Here is a 20613-nt window from a genome sequence, read left to right on the forward strand (position 1 = left end):
GCCAGAAAGTGGAAACCCAAACATCCACCAATTGATAAACAGATAAACAAAATGTGGTACATCCATACAGTGGAATGTTATTTGGCAATAAAGGGATACTTACAACAACATGAATGAATTTTGAAAACCTTATGCTAAATAAAGAAGCCAGTCACCAAAGACCATATATCATGATTCCATCTATATGGAATGTCCAGTCCATCTACGTGGAATGTCCAGAATAGGCAAATACAGAGACAGAGAGTATATTAGTAAGAGTTGCCTAAGGATAGAGTGGTTTAGGGTGACAGCCAAAAGGTATGGGGTTTCTTTCTGTGGTGCTAAAAATGTTCTAAAGTTAATTGTGGTGATAACTGCACAACTCAATATACTAAAAACTGTTGAACTGTACACTTTAAATGAGTGAATTAAATAGTATATAAGTTATGTCTCATTAAAGCTATAACAAAAAAATACACATAAATGAAAGACAACTTAAAATTCTAAAAAGTTTTATTATAGAAACAAAACAAGGAGTGTAATTAAGCATGAAATAAATAATTTCATTCTTGATAAAAGTACATTTAATGTTACAAAATCTGAAGTAAACTACTTTATAACCCAACTCTTTTAAAGGATTTATATTTATTGAAATTAACTTTTATTCTTTTGGAAAGATGTAACTTTAGTACAGGAGGAACACATTTTAATCTGTTATACATTGTTAGCGATATGATTCAGAAGTCAACATACATAATAGCAGCTATATTCATCTTTGCTAAATAGCTGTACAAAGCTACCAACTTAAAATATTAAGAAGTTGTTTATGAGATATCTCAAACTAGAAGTTTGGAATGCATTTTTCTATCTGATACCATTATTCCACTAAATATAGTGGTCAGATGTTCACTGTATCTCTCATAGAACTGCACTTAGGATTTCATAAGCCAAGAGTAAAATGTTACAAATTCTAAGGGACATAAGCAAATGATTGAAAGAGGACTTTTTGCTAAATTCGCCAAATCTGGTGTTTAAATAACCCTTTTTTATTACAGAAAACAAGTAGGTATAATGTATAGAAAACTTAATGGGCGGAAGATAGTTGAATAAAATATATTCTTTGTGATTTTCAAATCTAATTTTAAAATATTAAACTCTAAACATTCAAAAGGTTAATAATGAGCTATTATATTAAGAAGAAATTGTTCAATTTCACTTGCAACTTTTTAAAGTTGTGATTTTAATACATGTCGTGATCTAAAACTATTAACAAATAGCAACAATAGAGACTATATATTTTTAAAAGTGGACAAATGAGAGCATATATTGGGATGTAAATTATGAAGTAGTTCCTTGCTTTACAAAAGGTTCTTAAATATACAGAATAATTTGTAACACGTGATTTTTAAATATTCATGCACTTAAAATAAATTTACCGAAAAGATCGACTTACATACAACTTTTAGAAATCCCATCAATTTTATAAAGAGAGGCACTACTTTTATCTACACACTAAAGGCAATAAAATGTTTTAACAGTTCAAAAATAGAAAGGGCCAAAAAACAAGTGGTTTTCCAAAAACAAAACAGATGAGTAAGATGGCTGTTCACTGTGCCCTTCAAGAAATTAATAACCTACTGTTTTAAAGCATATTTTCCAGCCCCAACATGTAACACACTTTGACCTCCATTTCTGCTCTTCCTTGAATCAACCTGGAGTACATGTAAGAGCGCCACAACAGTGAGGCTACTGGTGGTTTGGGTTAATGTCCTGAAGAAACATGCCATCTATGTACTCAAAAAGAAATGAAGAAAAAAAGTTAGTTCTGAAGTACAATGCATACTCCCAAGGCTGTGATACCGGGATAGTCTAACAAAAAGCACCAAGTTACAGGTCTCAAAGTTGGAAAAAAATATAAACCAGCACAGAGTCAATACCATACACCTTATCAATATTTATTTGTTAGACTGGCATTTGGGAAGCTAAATAAATTAATTTAGCAGGCTAGAAATCCCCTTGGGACCCTTACCAAAGATTTGCTTATTAATGAAATAAAGTTAATACTGAAAATATCATAGTGAGGAGTCTTTCTCTGTGCTTAATGATGAGGAAAAAGATATCAAAATCTTCTTACAGAAAAGAAAAAAGTCAATAGTAATTTTTGAACAATAAACAAAAGTTAAGGCACTTATTTCAATGCTTTTGCAACATCAAGGGCAAAGTATGTTTTGTATTTCTTTGAGAAACTGCTTCCATCCTAAAACCATACACTTTGTTTCCTTTCATAGATTTTTATTGTTAAATCAACTGTAAGTTACCCAAATGGAATTACTTGCAAAACTTTAAATCATTTATTACCCTACAAATAAGCAAAGAAATTAATTAAATGCTCCTCACTCAAAGTTTTCTACTGCTACTGTTTTAACTACAGTTAAAATAGGAGCAAGTAAGCTAATTTCTTATATCCAGTATTGTTACTTCTATAATAAACCTTACATTTTCCTTTTCAACTGATGCTGACTAAAAAATTTATCATTTAAAAAAGTAAGTTTCTCCAAATCTATTTTAAAAAGTTGACAGAAGGAAAAGAAACTTATTAGTATGTATATGTCAAAAGCCAAAAACAAAAAACACACAAAATAACTCAGCATAATTGATAATATAAATCAATAAAAATTCAATTAAATATTTCATGCTATTTATGTTATTCTATTTCCCTTTCAAAATATGCAAGCTGACTTTGAAATTGCATTGTTTTACATGCTCTGATCACAAGGACCACCAGGTAACTATTCACTGTGTACTCAGGTAACCACAGTAATATTTTCATAAGGCTTGAAGCTAAATACTAGTGACTCACTATTAAAATGTATAGATAACCTGATATGCCCTACCTTCAACTATGTTAATATAACTGTTACAAATTATATAAAGCATGAAATGAGAACAAATAAAACTAGTGCATTAGATATATGACACTGCCATCAAACAATTATGAGGCTCCAAAAAAGCAAAGCATCCTAGAGCTTAAGAATGCTTGTGCTTTTTTACTTAAAAACAAAACAACAAAGATATATATATAACAAAAAAATAAAGATAATGAAAAGATGCTCCCTTCTAATGCAGTTAATTCAGAGTACTGAAAATGCAATTTTACAGCACGCTAACAAGTGAAAATTTTAGAAATCTGTTCACTAAACATATGTATAAGGTAAAACTAAACATGCATCCCATCTTATTAAAATGATACATCTATCCTGAATCTCTTTATACAGACCAACTAATCATTTAATAATTTCTTTTAATAAATGATTAAAAATATGAAAACATTTAACCTAAAGGAATGTTGCGTTTAGGTTGTGAATTTTATTAAAATTGTCATTTTGTTCTTAATGTTGAAGACTGTACCATTGTTTCTTAAATAATAGCATTTGTGTTTTATAATAAACAGATCTGCATGCAGAAATATGTTTAATAGCATCAGCCCATTTCTCCCCAGAAATTGTTCATTTTAGTTTGTCATTTTAGTCACTAATGTCAGAATATTCTTATTCTTGTGAAGATTTAATTTTTCACTTAATACTTCAGTAGAAAATGTGAATAGGCTGTATATCCCATTCCATATCTTTCAAAAACCTGAACAACATTCTTTTAAATGTCTGTTTTAAAAATATTTAGGTAACAAGAGTTACTGTTTTATCATGATTAAATTGATATTAAATTTATGAGCATAAGTGAAAAAAGCTAACCACTTAATAGTTGTAAAATAATAAAATGCAAGATCATGTACTATATTTTACTAAGAAAGTGCATGGTTATATAAGCAGCAGATGATGAGCAGTATCATGGAAAATCTGGATATATCTTTATGTGTATATCCATCAAATCACATTCCTTTACACAATTTATAAATTTTAATTTAAATGTCACATAGTTTCAGCTAACATTTAAATTGGTTTTTATTTTAACATTTCAATTCTATTATAAACCATGAAATACCTTCAGAACTGCCTTGAGGGTAAGAAGAGGTCCTTCCTTCTAGTCTATAATTATATGACATTAAATGACATATTTATTAAATGTTATGTTTGAGAAATATACTCTGACATTGAACATACTCAAATTCAAGACCTATGTTATGACAGAATGAAGATTTATAAGGACAATTTTATAATAGTTGAGAAGATAATGAGAAGATAAAGTCTTTAAAGACCATGTAACGATAAGGAAAACATCTGACCAGAATATTACAGAGTGGTAGATGTGACATTTTACCAAAGGACAGTAATGCCTGATGTTCTATACCCCACAGAACTCTGGATCCAGTTAATAGCAAAGAGGGAAAAAGCAGCAGCAACATTTCAAACGTCCATACTCTGATTTCTAAAAGACACCATGTAGGTAAGAAGAAAATCACATTTTACTTCAAGTGATATAAGTCTTTGAAATGAAGGCTCTGCTATCTTTCAAGACTGAAAGGATATCACAGTGTTGATTTTATACACAAAGTAGGATCTGTTCCAGTATACTCTAGTGAAATAATTCACATATGGAGAATAGTTAATTTTGACCTCATGACAAAATCGCCCATATTTTGAGTAGGTTAACTTGTCACCTTCTTCACAAACCACCTAGCGAAAGATATGAAACACGATATTAAAAAAGCTACTAAGTTTATAAGAGAAATACAATGTACAAGTGACTTATTGATATAAAAAATATATTATTGCTATACATGGACTAAGATGATCTTACATTGTTGAGCAACCCTAGAACCCACTTTATTAAGAGAGTTATCATTTCCATTAAACTCTTCAGCTTCCCACTGAAATTGAGAAATCAGTAAAAAGTGTTTCCAATTTTCAAAAAGATATAAAAATCCTCAAATATAGAAGACTGTCTCCCTAGTTCATTATCATTCCTCTAACTTATCATGGAGCCTACTAAGACTGAGAAATGGACACATTCTTAATATATATTCAAACTCTTCTAATGTAGAAATGACTCACAATTATCTAGTAATCAAGTTTTTGTGACTTATCCAGTGAAAATCTTTATATTCTCACCTTAATGATGTTCACTAAGACAGCTTAACTAGTTTGAAGGGTTTTCTATACTAAAATGTTAAACATTCTCCTAATGCCGAGGAAAAATGTCAGAGAACCATCTTTTAGAATAAAAAAATGAAGTAGCTTTAAGTCTGTGCCTGGTATTATATGGAAGAAGTAATTTGATCTTTAAAACGGAACAGAAAGATAGCCAAGATCAGAATTAAAAGGCTCCAGACTGCTGGCAGCAACACAGCAGTAATTATTGAATACCTGATGTTTAATAAAATTCCATGGTGTCACCCATTAGGCCAAAGATCACAGATATCAAGTACCAAAAAGAGGAAATTCAAAATACATGAAGCAGAAAACAGAATACACTTATTTTCCAGAATTAAGGGGTCATGAGGAAAGACAAAGGTGGAAATCATAAAAACTAATTTCTCACCTCCAAACTGGTCTGGGACAATAAGAGAAAGAGCTTATTATTTAGGAAGAGACAGAAAAAAAATCTTAGTTGCTACCTGAATAGAACATGCATATCAACTCAAAATGGCCAACTGAAATTCTAAGGTCGTCCAACTGCAACTTCCCAGGAGTAAAGGCACCCATTCCAGATAACACTAATTACCAGATATATAAACTCCTCTTTTTAGCTGCCAGATATATAATATATGCATTACAGGCTGAGAAGTAAAAAGGTTTGGTCAAATAGCCGAAGTCAATGAAAAGTTAAAATATAGCTAAATCCTAAAAACCAAAGGAGCTCTGAATACACTAATTTTTGTGGATAATAGGGACTGTGATGATTTAGTAAGCAATTTTTCTAGCTATAAATCAAATTATCAGAAAATTCTCAACATAATGTAACAATGCAACCAGCTGCTCTTTAGATTATAATAAGCTAAAATAAAATCATTATTCAAATCAAATTATGCCATCTTTTGTACATAAATGTGGAATACAAACAAAGTATAGGCAATGAATAAGGAATCCAGGTATTGGTAAAATTTTTTTCTGCAAAAATGCCCAAATTTTCTTTTGTACATTGAAAAAAATACTTCAAACTACTTTTAATGCTCCCCCCCCCACGCTGCTATATCACTTTTAATTATATTCTTAGTTAAGTCCCAAAAATAAGTTTGAAGAGTAAAAGTTAAAATGTCTTTTTCTCAAAGAGATTTAACCTCTCAAGTGGTTACTTACGTGGCCATTTGCAATGTCTAATAAATCTTTCACCCTACAGCCTCTCATGGTTCCCACCTCATTGCAGATAGCATCCTCTACAATTAGGTAATTAGCCTTGTAGGATGTCAGTATTTTATAAATATCCTCAGCAGATCGCTTTGAATAGATCTGATAGATCTGAAAGAATATAATTAAAACAGTAATTCAAAAACATTTAAAATGTGTTATTTGAAACATCTACTAAGACTTAATATTAAGCACTATCTATGGAAAATAAAGCTATTTACTAAGACTTGATTCCTGCCCTCAAGAAGCTTACATTCACACAATTCACTCACTGTCCACTGTATGTCTTCTTTGGAGAAATGTCCATTCAATCCTTTGGCCATTTTCCCCCCAGCTTTACTGAGATATGATCGACACATAATATTTTGCAAGTTTAAGGTATACAACATATTGATTTGACACACTTAAATACTGCACAGTTATTACCACCATAACATTAGCTGGCACCTCCATCATGTCAAATAATTACCATTTCTTTTTTCTGATGAGAACATTTAAGATTTACTCTCTTAGAAACTTTCAAGTATGTAAATTCAGTATTTTTTTTAAATAGAGTACTATTAACCATAATCACCATACTGTATATTAGATCCCCAGAACTTACTCATCTCATAACTGGAAATTGGTACACTTTGACCAACATGTCCCCATGCCCTTACCTTCCAGCCCCTGGTAACCACCATACTACTGTTTCTATGAATTTGGCTTTTTTAGATTCCATATTTAAGGGTTATCATACAGTTATTTGTCTTTATCTGACTTCTTTCACTTAGCAAATGCCTTCAAGATTCATCCACATTGCTGCAAATGGGCTTTGCCCATTTCCTAATTGGCTTGTCTTTTTATTATTATTATTATTATTATTTTTTATTTATGATAGGCACACAGTGAGAGAGAGAGAAGCAGAGACATAGGCAGAGGGAGAAGCAGGCTCCATGCACCGGGAGCCCGACGTGGGATTCGATCCTGGGTCTCCAGGATCGCGCCCCGGGCCAAAGGCAGGCGCCAAACCGCTGCGCCACCCAGGGATCCCTTGTCTTTTTATTATTGAGTTAGAATGGTTCCTACTATCTTTCTTAGCATGTACAGAGTATTTTTTTTAAAGATTTTATTTATTTATTCATGAGACAGAGAGAGAGAGAGAGAGAGAGAGAGAGAGAGGGAGAGAGGCAGAGACACAGGCAGAGGGAGAAGCAGGCTCCATGCAGGGAGCCCGACATGGTACTCGATCCCGCGACTCCAGGATCACACCCTGGGCCGAAGGCAGGCGCCAAACCGCTGAGCTACCCAGGGATTCCCCCCCATGTACAGAGTATTTTATACTCATTTATACATGAGATAAAATCAGCAAGATTAAATATAATTTGACCACTGTCACAAAATACTCAATGAACAAAAATGCTTAAAACTTGTCTTGATTCTGTGGTATTTTTCATTACAATTTTGCTGATCTTCTCAGATAGTAAGTTCTGGATCTTATTAGATAATAAAGTTTTTCAGGTTTTCTGAAATGCTAACATTGGACTAACTCTTGCTACCCTTTAGAAAATAATAAAATCAGAAATGTTAAACCACAAGCACCATATACTATATGTCCTAAAAATACTGATTTGAAATCTAGATTGGATAAGATCCTAAACTATTTGATACTCAGCAGCCACCTACTACATGTTATGACTGTCGTCTATCCAGCGCCATCAGGTCCAATGGACGTCCACCAATATGATAGAGATACTCACCTGAATATTCTGGTATACAGAATGCTAATAAACCAAGAGGAAATTTCTCAGTCACTTTACTTTTTTTTTTTTTTAAGATTTTATTTATTTATTTATTCATGAGAGACACAAGAGAGAGGCAGAGACATAGGCAGAGGGAGAACCAGGCTCCCTATAGGGAACATGATGCGCGACTTGGTCCCACAACCCCAGGATCATGACCTGAGCCAAAGGTAGACACTCAACCAAGAGACACCCAGGTGCCCCTCATTTTACTTTTAAATACATTTCAATGGAAATAGTTCTTTCCAGTCTATTTCTATTTATTGTTTTTCACATATATTCTTAAATTTTGAGAAACTGTAACATATTCATAGGGCATTTAAAAAAGCCCTCTTCTAAAAATAAATAAATAAATAAATAAATAAATAAATAAATAAATAAGCAAGCCCACTTCTTTGCAATGTCAATAACAGTACTGATAGGGTTTCTCGATCTCAGCACTATTGACATTTTGAGCTACATAATTCTTTGTTAGGACAGAAGAAGACTGTTATGTGTACTGTTGGATATTCAGCAGTATTCCTGGTCCCTACCCACTAGGTATCTGTAGAATTCCTCCTATAGTTATAACAGTCAAAATGTCTCTACTCATTGCCAAATGCCCCCAGGGGCCTAACAGTCCCATATTTGAGAATCACTGGCCTAGGAGATTATACAAAGATTAGTTAAATGTCATGAATTATAGATAGTACCTAATTCAAATTATATGGTCTCATTTATGGAGTTTGATTTGAATTTTAGTTTAACAATAAATTTATTCAGTACTTGCTACGTACTAGACACTATAGAGAAAGACAAAGTTTTGGAAAAGAAAATGGTTCCTATTCTCATAGTCAAGTTACATAAAACATTAAATTCTAAAATGTTTAAATTTAATTAAAACCTAATTAGAAGTTTGACCTAATTATAAGTGATTTTGAAATTCTATATTAGGAAAAGACTAATCATAAGACAACAAAGAAATTCACAAAAAATAAAGTTCAGAAATATGCTCTATACATTCTAAGAGACTCTACCCTTTCAAAGTACAGCAAATACTAGTCAAAGGCAGCTGTTGTCTTTCACACAAATCACTCCCAGGTAGATCTCTTCATCTCTGACCTTTCCCTGCTTCAATCGTTCTTTCTGCTCTGACCATAATTAACTCTCAAAAACAGATCTAAGCATTCCATTCCCAGATTTATTAAAGGTCTTTGATAACTCCCAAATGCCTCAAGGGTAAATCTGAATTCTTCAGCATGACAGTCCAGGTCCTTCAGAATTTGGCCTCATTTTATTTTTTAGTTTCATGGCTATGGCTATACAAATTTCATAGCTCATGTTACTTTTTCAGCTTGGAATCACATGCATTCTTTTTCCAAACAAGTTTCTAAGAGTTCTTCAAAACCCAGATCAATGGAATGCCATTAATGAAGACTTGGGTTTTTGAAGGCAGAACTGATTATTCCTGCTTTTGAGCTCCTCTTCATACTTTCAATGATTCTGTGTGTGTGCATGTATAATTTAATAGTAAATAAGAACATAATAATAACTAATATTTAAGGTTTACTATGTTTCAGGCATAATGCATTCTCTCATTTAATTTTCACAACTAGGACTTAAGAACTATTATTATTTCCAGATTCAGAAACTTCTCAAAATTAAAGACACTGAAGAAGACACAAATGAAAGATATTCTAGTTTCATCGATTAGAAGTATTAATACTGTTAAAATGACCATATTACCTACCTAAAGCAATCTACAGATTCAATGCAATCCCCATCAAAATTCCAATTGCATTTTTCACAGAAATAGAACAAACAATCCTAATTTTGTATGGAACCAAAAAAGACCCTGAAGAGTCAGAGAAAGCTTGAGAAAGAACAAAGCTGGAGGAATCATGCTCCCTAACTGCAAACTATATTACAAAGCTGCAATAATCAAACCAGGATAAACAGACACGTAGATCAATGGAACAAAGAGAGTCCAGAAATAAACCCACGCACACATGGTCAATTAATTTACAACAGAGGAGTAAAAAAAAAATACAATGGGAAAAGGACAATCTTTTCAATAAATGAAGCTAGGAAAACTGCAAAGCAACATGCAAAAGAATGAAATTGAACTGCTATTGTACACAATACACAAAAATTAACCCAAATGGGTTAGAAATTTGAATGTAAGACCTGAAACCATAAAATATCTAGAAGCAAACATAATTGGTAAGTTATTTTTTATTATTATTTTTTTTATTTTTGTAAGTTCTTTTTTTTTTAAAACAAAATTTATTTATTTGCAAAATGAAGAGAACAGGGGGTGGGGCCGAGAGAGAAGGAGAGAGAGAGAATCCTCAAACATATTCCCTGCTGAGCATAGTGCCCGATCTGGGGCTCAATTCCTGAGCTGAGATCATGACCCCAGCTGAAACCAAGAGCCAGACGCTCAATCAACTGAGCCACCCAGGCACCCCAGGGGGTGAGTCTCTGACATTGGTCTTGGCAATAATTTTTTTGGATTTGATAGCAAACATGAAGGCAACAAAAGCAAAAATAAACAAGTGGGACTACATCAAACTAAAAAGCTTCTGCATTGCAAAGAAAACCATCAACAAAATGAAAGGCAACCTAATGAATAGGAGAAAATATTCACAAATCACATAACTGATCAGAGGTTAATATCCAAAATATATAGAAAACTCATACAGCTCAATTAAAAAAAAATCTGATTAAAAAATGGGCAGAAAAAAAAATGGGCAGAAGATCTAAATAGACATTCTTCCAAAGAAGAAAAATGGATGGCAAACAGGTACATGAAAAAGTGCTTGACATCATTTATCATCAGAGAGATGCAAATCAAAACCACAATGAGATATTATCTCATAACTTAGAATGGCTAGGATCAAGAAGGCAAAAAATAAGTACTGCTGAGGCTGTGGAGAAAAGGGAACACTTGCACTGTGGATGGGAAGGTAAAATGGTATAGCCACTAAGGAAAACAGTATGAAGTTGCCTCAAACAAATTAAAAATAGGGGCATCTGGGTAGCTTAGTTGGTTCAGCATCTGCCTTCAGCTCAGGTCATGATCCCGCGGTCCTGGGATCAAGCCCCGTATGGGGCTCCCCATTCAGTGGGGAGCCTGCTTATCCTTCTGCTCCACCCCTTTGCTCATGCTTTCTCCCTCTCTCTCAAATAAACAAATAAAATCGTTAAAAAAAAATAAAAAATAGAACTGCCACATCATCTAACAATTCCACTTCTGGGTATTTATCCAAAGGAAATGAAAATACTGATTCAAAAAGATATATACAACCCATGTTTGCAGCAGCATTATTTATAACAGCCAAGATATGGAAACAACCTAAATGTTCATCAATGAATGAACAGATAAAGAAAACATAGTATATATGTGTATGTGTACTTATAAATAGAAAACTATTTAAAAAAATAAAATCAAAAAAGAATATACAAAAAAGAATAAAATCTTGCCATTTGCAACAATATGGATGGACCTTGAGGATATTATGCTAAGTGAAATAAGTCAGACAAAGACAAATACTGTATGATCTCACTTTCATGTGGAATCTAAGAACAAAACAACCAACCTCACAGATACAGAAAAAAGAATGGTGGTTGCCAGAGGTAAGGGATGGGAGGTCAGTAAAAATGGGTAGAGGGAGTCAAAAGGCACAAACATAAAGTTATAAAGTAAGTGTAGAGCATAGTGTATTGCTATGTTACAGTATTTTGAGTGTGCAATACAGCAGTAACACTGTATTGCACATTCAAAAATTGCTAAGGGAGTATATCTTAAAAGTTCTCAGCACAAGAAAAAACATTTATAGCTATCATGGTGACAGACATTAACTAGACTTATTGTGATAATCATTTTGCAATATATATAAATACCAAATCATTACATTGCACACATGAAACTAATATAATGTTACGTGTCAATTATACTTCCATTTTTTAAAAAATCCATTGTGGAAACGCAAAAAAAAGAAAAAGAAAAGAGGGTTCATGGCTGGCTCAGTCATCAGAGCATGTAACTCTTGATCTCAGGGTTGTAAGTTTGAGCCTCACATTGGGTACAGAGATTAGAAGTGTTGAGTCACTATATTGTACAACTGAAACTAATATTATACTGTATGTTAACTGAAAGTTAAACAAAAAAAGGGGCACCTGAATAGCTCAGGTGGTTAAGCATCTGCCTTCGGCTCAGGTTATAATCCTAAGGTCCTGGGATTGAGCCCCAAGTTGGGCTCTCTGCTCAGCAGGGAGCCTGCTTCTCCCTCTCCCTGCTTGTGTAATCTCTCTCTGTCAAATAAATGAATAAAATCTTTAAAAAATATATTTAAGGGGCAGCCCAGGTGGCTCAGCGGTTTAGCGCCGCCTTCAGCCCAGGGCCTGATCCTGAAGACCCAGGATCGAGTCCCACATCAGGCTCCCTGCATGGAGCCTGCTTCTCCCTCTGCCTGTGTCTCTGCCTCTCTCTCTCTCTGTGTCTCTCATGAATAAATAAAAAAAAAAACTTAAAAAAAAAAAAAAGATATTAACTGACAGCCTTTCTTCAATAATGTAATTGAGAACAAAGATATTTTCCAAATAGGACATAGCAGTTCCTTTGAAACTTCGTGGAAAATTAAATGTTTCTCCTAGAAACATATCATTTTACTATTCATGAAATAAGGAACTTAGTATTTTCATTTTGGCTCTCCTCCTGCTTAAACATATTACACAGCTTTTTAAAAACTAAAGCTAATTGACTCTAAACTTGTTTGGATTTTCCTAGCTAACCAGGAACATATGCATCATTACAGAGCGATACTAAAATAGGGAGCAATGTTAAAAAGATCCAAATGTGTAATCTAAAATGTCTTACATTTTCATTTCTCTTGAGAAGATCATCATCATTGTAAAGAGGCAAGCTGGTCACCATCCATCCAGTGCATAATTTAATTGCACCCATTAACTGTGGACTTCCTGCAAACACAGCTGCAACCGGAGCTTGCCTTCTGCAAAGAAGCACACAGATTTACACACTGAAAAGGTACTACTATTTAGATCACTGATTTATACCAACTCTGAAATAGCAGGCAACTCAACAATGATTGTATACTTGAGTTTCAATGTCAGGTTTTATTTCATTTATGAATTCGTTAAAAAAAAATCTGAATACTTATTATGTGCCAGGAGTATTTTGGATGCTGAAAATATAGACATTTTTTTAAAAGTGGGGTGGAGACAAGGTCTCCGCTTTTGAGAGAGATATGTTATTGGACAATAAACATATAGACCAGATGGTAAATATACTATTAAAAAATAATGCAGGGTATATATAGTGACAAGAATTTACTACCTTTATATAGAGAGTGGTCAATTCAATGGTGATAGTGTGAATTGTCAAATTTATCCCCCACCACAACCCCACTCCTTCTCAATCCATTCGTCTCCTGCTTCTTCCCTACCTTTACCACGTACCTGTCTACAGATAACACATATAGGACTTGACTTCTCTTTGTTGTGTGTGTGTGTGTTTTTTTTTTTAAAGATTTATGTATTCATGAGAGAGAGAGAGAGAGAGAGAGAGAGGCAGAGACACAGGCAGAGGGAGAAGCAGGCTCCATGCAGGGAGCCCGACGTGGGACTCAATCCCGGTACCCCAGGATCACGCCCCAAGCCGAGGCCAACACTCAACTGCTGAGCCACCTAGGGGTCCCTAGAACTTCTCTTTGAACCATGATCCAAAGTCCCAAACAGATGCCACTTACAAAACTAGGAAATCTAAAAGCAGATCCCAAAGGATTGCTCCAATGTCTTTACTTGTTCAATCACTTTCAGTATTCAATATTCACCTACTACATGCTAGGGACAATGCCAAGCTCTGGAAATAAAAGAAGACACACAGCTACTGTCCTCAGGGTGTACCCAGTAATGGGGAAACAAACATGAAACAGGATAATTATACCACAATAATATATATGTCCTATTGCCTGGTGTACAATGTCCAATGTTCAGGCCTCTGTGCTGGTTTTTAAAATACTGTGATAAATCACACACCCAGACTTAACTTCCTCTTTTGTTAATTGATAACACAAAGCTATATAGTCAGTCTTCCACAATGGTAAATACAATTCACAAAAAATATTAAAGGGCAGCAGTTAAGGGAGATCAAAAGACAGCAATTCTTAGAAATATGAAGAGTGTATTTACAGTAACAAGACCTTGTAATAAGACCAATTCTCACTTCTATAAACTTATTCCTCATTCTAGAAACATTTTTACTTTCCCCTCCATATTTTCCTGACTATTTTTGATAGTGTTTCATTTCTTTTTCATGTTTTAGTTTCTTCTTCTATGTCTTAAATAATTTTCAATGTAGTTATTTCATAGTGTCTTTCCATGGGGTAGACTAGCTGCAAAATGGCTGCAAAGATTCTCCTCCCATACCTGTGCTCTGGGAGCAAATGCTGGTCTTGCTCAGTGACCTGCTTTGGCCAATAGAACAACAAAGTGAGCAGAGACTTTAAAAATGCTTGACAACGACATTTGTGCTCTCTTTATGCTCTCTTGAACTCTATAACCACTACCCTGTGAATGAGCCCAGGCTACGTGGATGGATGATGAGAGGCCCAGGGCCAAGTCAATTCCATCCTCTCAGCTGATACCTTTAGACAGGTGAGAGAGGCCATGCCAGACTACCCAGGCCCAGATCAGCTGCCCCAGACCAGAAGAATCCTCCCCACTGCCCCCATTCAGCTGACTGTCAAAATGGTACAAATAAAAAATATTTATCATTTGTCGCCACTAAGTTTTGTGGCAGTCTATTATGCAGCAAAAACTGACATAAACAAATTTTATTATTAGAAATTGCTAGAGGTCTGGGGCATCTGGCTGGTAGAGTCGGAAGAGCATGCACCTCTTGATCTCAGGGTCACATTGGGCATAGAGATTACTTAAGTAAATAAACAGATAAATAAATTTAAAAGTAGCTAGAGGTCTAATTCTGCTGTTTATTACAAACAACAGTTGATTCTTGCTGTGTTAGACTATTTCTTCATGTGTTTTGTAATTTTAGAGCTCATTTTCATGAAGTTTTATTTGTGGAAACCTGTATAGCCTGGGTTGAAAACATATCAGGCCCTCCAAACCAACCCAGGGCCACTTTTTATGATAATTTCTTGCCTGGGGGTTTTCTGGATTAAATAAGCCTAATTTCAAACTGCAAACACATGTGAATTCAGATCCACTGATACAAATTCAGAGAGACTTTTTTTGACCAAGAGCTGAGGCTAAGAAAGACATACTTTCTTATCTTCTTCTAGCACTCTATGGGTAATTTGTTAGTCTATCATTGATACTGTAGCCTTCTGACAGTCCCCTGGTTATATGCCTGTGTTGGGAAAGGGAAAAAAGGTATCTTAACTATAGTCCCCACCATCCACTGGCCCAAGACCACATCTTCTGTACTGTGTGGGCATTAAAACAGGCATTGGTATTAAAATTAAAAATTTAAATTTTGGTATACTTGGTTACCAAGACTAGCAATCCACCACTCATCCATTTCCAACCCACAGCAAAAGAAGCATCCTCTTGATTATCTAAAGGAATACTTGTTCCTTTATATTCCACATTTCTAGGTATTTGATGCCAAGAGTCTCAAATTTATCAATGCTATATTTTCTTCTTTTTTAAGTTTTTTATTTATTTAAGTAATCTCTACAACCACGTGGGGCTGAATTCACAACCAAGTAATCAAGAGTCACATGCTATTCTGACTGAGTCAGTCAGGTGCCCCTCAATGCTATATTTTCAGTGGAGAGTTCAATTAGAAAATTAGAATTGTTAAGTCAATCGAAAACTAAATAGCCCTAAAAGCATGGGAATAAAATTCTGAATTTTATGAGAAGAATGTGGAAAAGGATTAATTTATTATTTCCTCTGAAATCAGATAGCATGCAATAATCAATTATTAGTCTTAAAAGCAGTTCAATTCTTACTTTATCCAGGTCATAAGTTCCACTGTATCTGGGTCATAAAATTCTTGTAGTTCCATTAATTCTGTCATTAATCTTGGAAAAAACTAAAATGCAAAACAAAATTTCCAAGAAGTATGCATAAGTATCCAGAAAGTTTAAAACTGCTACAGAGTATTTCAAAAGACTAAGAGACTAACAGACAATATTGTAACATTGTGCTCATAGGAAAATTTCATGGATCTTTCTACTTTCTTTCAGTGCTGCTCATCCTTCTCAGTCCAAATAACCCAAATAATCTATTTTAGGGGTGCCTAGGTGGCTCAATCAGTTAAGCGTTTGCCTTCATTTCAGGTTATGATCTCAGGGTCCTGGGATCAAGACCCACATTGCACTCCCTGCTTAGTGGGGAGTCTGCGGCTCCCTCTCTCTCTCCTCTGCTCCTAAGCCCACTTGTGCACACGCTCTCTAATAAATAAATAAATCCTTAAAAATAAATAATTAAATCTATTTAAATGGTTAGTTTATTGCCTAGACTCAATAAATAATTTTATCATTACCAAATAACTAATCATCAGTTGTATCTTTCAACAATTAATTAATTTCAGGTCAAATAATTCACAGGTTTATTAGCAATTCGTTTCACATTATAATAAACTAAAGGATTTATATTATTTTATAAATATTTAAATTTTGGAGTTGTCAAAATACTTTTTCAACAATTCTAGTGTAGTTAACATACTGTTATATTCATTTCAGGTGTACAATATAGTGATTCAACAATTTCATATATTACTCAGTGCTCATCAAGTTAAGTGTGCTCTTAATCCCCATCACCTACTTCAATCATTTCCCCAACCCCCTCTCCTCCTGTAACCATTTGTTCTCTAAAGAGTCTGGTTTTTGGTTTCTCTTTTCTCCTGTTTTATTTCTTAAATTCTACACATGAATGAAATCATGTGGTACTTGTCTTTCATTGATGGACTTACTTCACTCAGCATACTCTCTAGATCCATCCATGTTGCTGAAAATGGCATGATTCTTTTTTATGGTTGGTTATTATTTTTTTAAATTCTATTTATTCATGAGAGACACAGAGAGGCAGAGAGAGGAGAAGCAAGCTCCAGGCAAGGAGCCCGATGCAGGACTCGATCCTGGGACTCCAGGATCATGCCCTGAGCCAAAGACAGCTGCTCAACCACTTAGCCACCCAGGCGTCCCTTTATGGCTATTATTCCATTGTGTGTGTGTGTGTGTGTGTGTGTGTGTACCACTTTTTCTTTATCCATTCATCTATCGATGGACACTTGGGCTGTTTCCATAATTTGGCTGTTGTAAATAATCCTGCAATAAACATAGGAGTGCAGGTATCCCTTTGAATTAGTGTTTTTGTATTCTTTGGGTAAATACCTAGTAGTGCAATTGCTGGATCTAAAGTTAGTTCTTTTTTTTTTTTTTTAAGATTTTATTTATTTTTTTGATACATCATAAGCAGGGGGAGCAGCAGGCAGTGGGAGAAAGGAGACGCAGCCTCCCTGCCGAGCAAGGAGCCTGACGTGCCCCTCATAAGGCAGTTCTATTTTCAATTTTTTGAGGAACCTCCATACTGTCTTCCAGAGTGTCTGCACCAGTTTGCATTCTTACCAACAGTGCACAAGGGTTTCTATTTCTCCACATCCTTGCCAGTACTTGTTTCTTGTGTTTTTTAGTTTAGCTCTTCTGACAGGTGTGAGGTGTTATCTCATTATGGTTTCGATTTCCATTTCCCTGATGATGAAAGATGCTGCTGAGCATCTTTCCTGTGTTTCTTGGCCATCTATGTCTTCTTTGGAGAATTATGTCTTTTGCCATTTTTTGTAAAGATTTATTTTTTTAGAGAGCAAGTGAGAGAGGATGGTGGGTGAGAAGGGGCAGAAGGAGAGAGAGAATATGGAGCAGACTCCCCACTGAGTTCGGAGCCTGACACAGATTCAATCCTAGGACCCCACGATCATGATTTGAGCTGCAATCAAGAGTCAGACACTTAACCAACTGAGCCACCCAGGTGCCCCAGTTCTTTATATATTTTGGATACTAACCTCTTATCAGATATATCATTTGCAAAATCTTCTCTTATTCAGTAGGTTGTCTTTTTGTTTTGTTGGCTATACCTTTTGCTGTTCAGGTTTTTATTTTGATATAATCTCAATATTTTATTTTTGCTTTTGTTTACCTTGTCTCAGGAGACACATCTAGAAAAATGTTGCTATGATCCATGTCAGAAAAATTACTGCCTGTGTTCTCTTCTAGGACTTCTATGGTTTCAGGTCTCACATTTAAGTCCTTAATACATTTTGTGTTTATTTTTGTGTAGTGTCAGAAAGCGCTCCACATTCATTCTTTTTAGCTGTCCAGTTTTCCCAACATCGTTTGTTGAAGAAACTTTTTCCCATTGCATATTCTTATCTCCTTTGTTGAAGATTAATTGTCTGGGCTTTCTATTCTGTTCAATTGATCTATGTGCCTATTTTTGTGCCAGTACCATATCGTTTTGATTACTACACCTTTGTAAATATAACCTGAAGTCTGGAAATGCAGTAATTCCGGTTTTGTTTTTCAACACTTGCTTTGGCTACTTGAGGTCTTTTCTGGTTCCATACAAATTTTAGGATTTTTTTGTTCTAATTCTATTGGCATTTTCAAAAAATACTGTTGGTATTTTAATAGAGATTGCATTAAATGTGTAGATTGCTTTGGGTAGTTACATTTTAATGATATTTTTTCTTCTAATCCATGAGCATGGACTGTCTTTCCATTTCTTTGTGTCATCTTCAATTTTTTTTCCCATTGTTGTTTTATAGTTTCCAGAGTACAGGTTTTTCACCTCTTTGGTTAGGTTCATTCCTAGGTATCTTACTATTTTTGGTGTAATTGTACATGGGATTGTTTTCTTAATTTTTCTTTCTGCTGCTTCATTCATTACTGGTGTATAGAAATGCCATGGATTTCTATACAGTGATTTTGTATCCTGCAATCTTACTCAATTCATTTATCAGTTCTAGTAGTTTTTCAAAGATTTTACTTCTTTGAGAGAGAGAGAGAGAGAGAGAGCACGAGCAGGGGGAGGCAAGAGGAGAGTAGAAGGGGGAAGCAGACTCCTTGCTGAGCAGGGAGCCTGATGCTGGGCTCAATTCCAGGACCTTGGAATCATGACTTGAGCTGAAGACAGATGCTTAACCAACTGAGCCACACAGGCACCCCAGTTCTAGTAGTTTTTTTGGTGGAGTCTTTGTGGAGTTTTCTATATATAGTATCATGTCATCTGCACACAGTGACAATTTTACTTCTTCCTTGCCAATCTGGATGCTTTTTATTCCTTTCTCTTGTCTGACTGCTATGGCTAAGACTTCTAACTTCCAGGGCTATGTCGAATAAAAGTGGAGAGAGTGGGAATCCTTGTCTCGTTCCTGACCTTAGAGGACAATCTCAGTTTTTCACCATTGAGTATGATGTTAGCTGTCAGTTTTTCATGCCAAAATACTTTTTAATATTATCACCTATTTATTCAGTAATTTCCTTTGACAATTATAAATTGAATTAGTAATAGCATTAGACTACATGCATCACATGACGTTCTAAAAATGTTTTAGCTCTATTACTAGAATTAATAGAATCTATGTTCCTGATAAAAAATTAAGCATACTAAGAATATCATACTTTATGTTGTTAGAATAGTGTCTCAATATAAATATGTTACACCTGCACAAATTTATCACTAAGTTGTAGGTAAAGTACATCTTAATAATATAAAAATCTGATTTTCTTACCTCTTTCCATAAGCTGAGACCTATTATAGTGGGAACAGCCATGCTCAGAATAAGAGCCTAAAACATTGAAACAAAATGATTATGGATAAATACATCTAAGAAGGCACTAGAAGTATTAAACATTAACTCCATGACCAATCACAGATTCTTACAGTCATAAAAATTTCAGTCAGGGAAACTGAAGTTAGTGTGGAACCTAATTCACAGAGTGAGATGAGTGAAGACTAAGGCATTTAAGATACATTAAGCTGGAGATAAAGTGAAACATACTACTATATGTATTATGATAGTTATACACTACTATATAAACATTTACTATATAAATTAAAGACAAAACATAAAAAAGGTAAGAGTAATATTTCATGTAACAAATCAATATTTGACAATTCTGCCAGGAATTTAAGTTATAAAGAGCTTACAAAGGACACTAAACTGGGCCACTTACAAAACTAACAACAAGACAGGTAAAATAGCCAATACGTAACAATGCACAAGTATGCTAAAGTAACATACAAATTCCTCTGGAAAGACTGGCAAAACACAACAGGACTATTATTAAAGATATTTACTCATCACCTCTCTGCCAGAACCTCTTCTTCTTCCTCCTGTCCCATGTCTACTGGTGACCACACAACCCACAGTCACACAAACAAGAGACCTACGAAGTATCTATGATTTCTCCCTCTTCCTTACTCGCCATACTTAATTTAATGAAGCCACCAAGTCTTACTAACCTTCTTATTATTTTTTTCACCCCAATATAGCATAGTATTAAGTAAATGGGCTCTGA

At 34.5% G+C, this 20613-nt stretch overlaps 1 protein-coding gene across 6 annotated transcripts in view; it reads right to left on the bottom strand.

Moving 5' to 3' along the window:
* Positions 1-605: 605 nt before the first annotated feature.
* DPY19L4 (dpy-19 like 4) overlaps positions 606-20613 on the bottom strand; it is a 60444-nt gene continuing 40436 nt past the window's right edge. For all 6 annotated transcript variants that reach the window (XM_041768990.1, XM_041768992.1, XM_041768993.1 and 3 more), the window contains 5 exons: positions 19824-19880; positions 16042-16124; positions 12924-13056; positions 6234-6392; positions 606-4610 (listed from right to left, as the gene is read on the bottom strand). In XM_041768990.1, coding sequence (XP_041624924.1) covers positions 4446-4610; positions 6234-6392; positions 12924-13056; positions 16042-16124; positions 19824-19880 — 597 coding nt within the window. In that variant the 3' untranslated portion in view covers positions 606-4445. The remainder of the gene's footprint in view (positions 4611-6233; positions 6393-12923; positions 13057-16041; positions 16125-19823; positions 19881-20613) is intronic.

Source organism: Vulpes lagopus, chromosome 9 (genome assembly GCF_018345385.1).
Source record: "Vulpes lagopus strain Blue_001 chromosome 9, ASM1834538v1, whole genome shotgun sequence".
NCBI lineage: Eukaryota > Metazoa > Chordata > Mammalia > Carnivora > Canidae > Vulpes > Vulpes lagopus.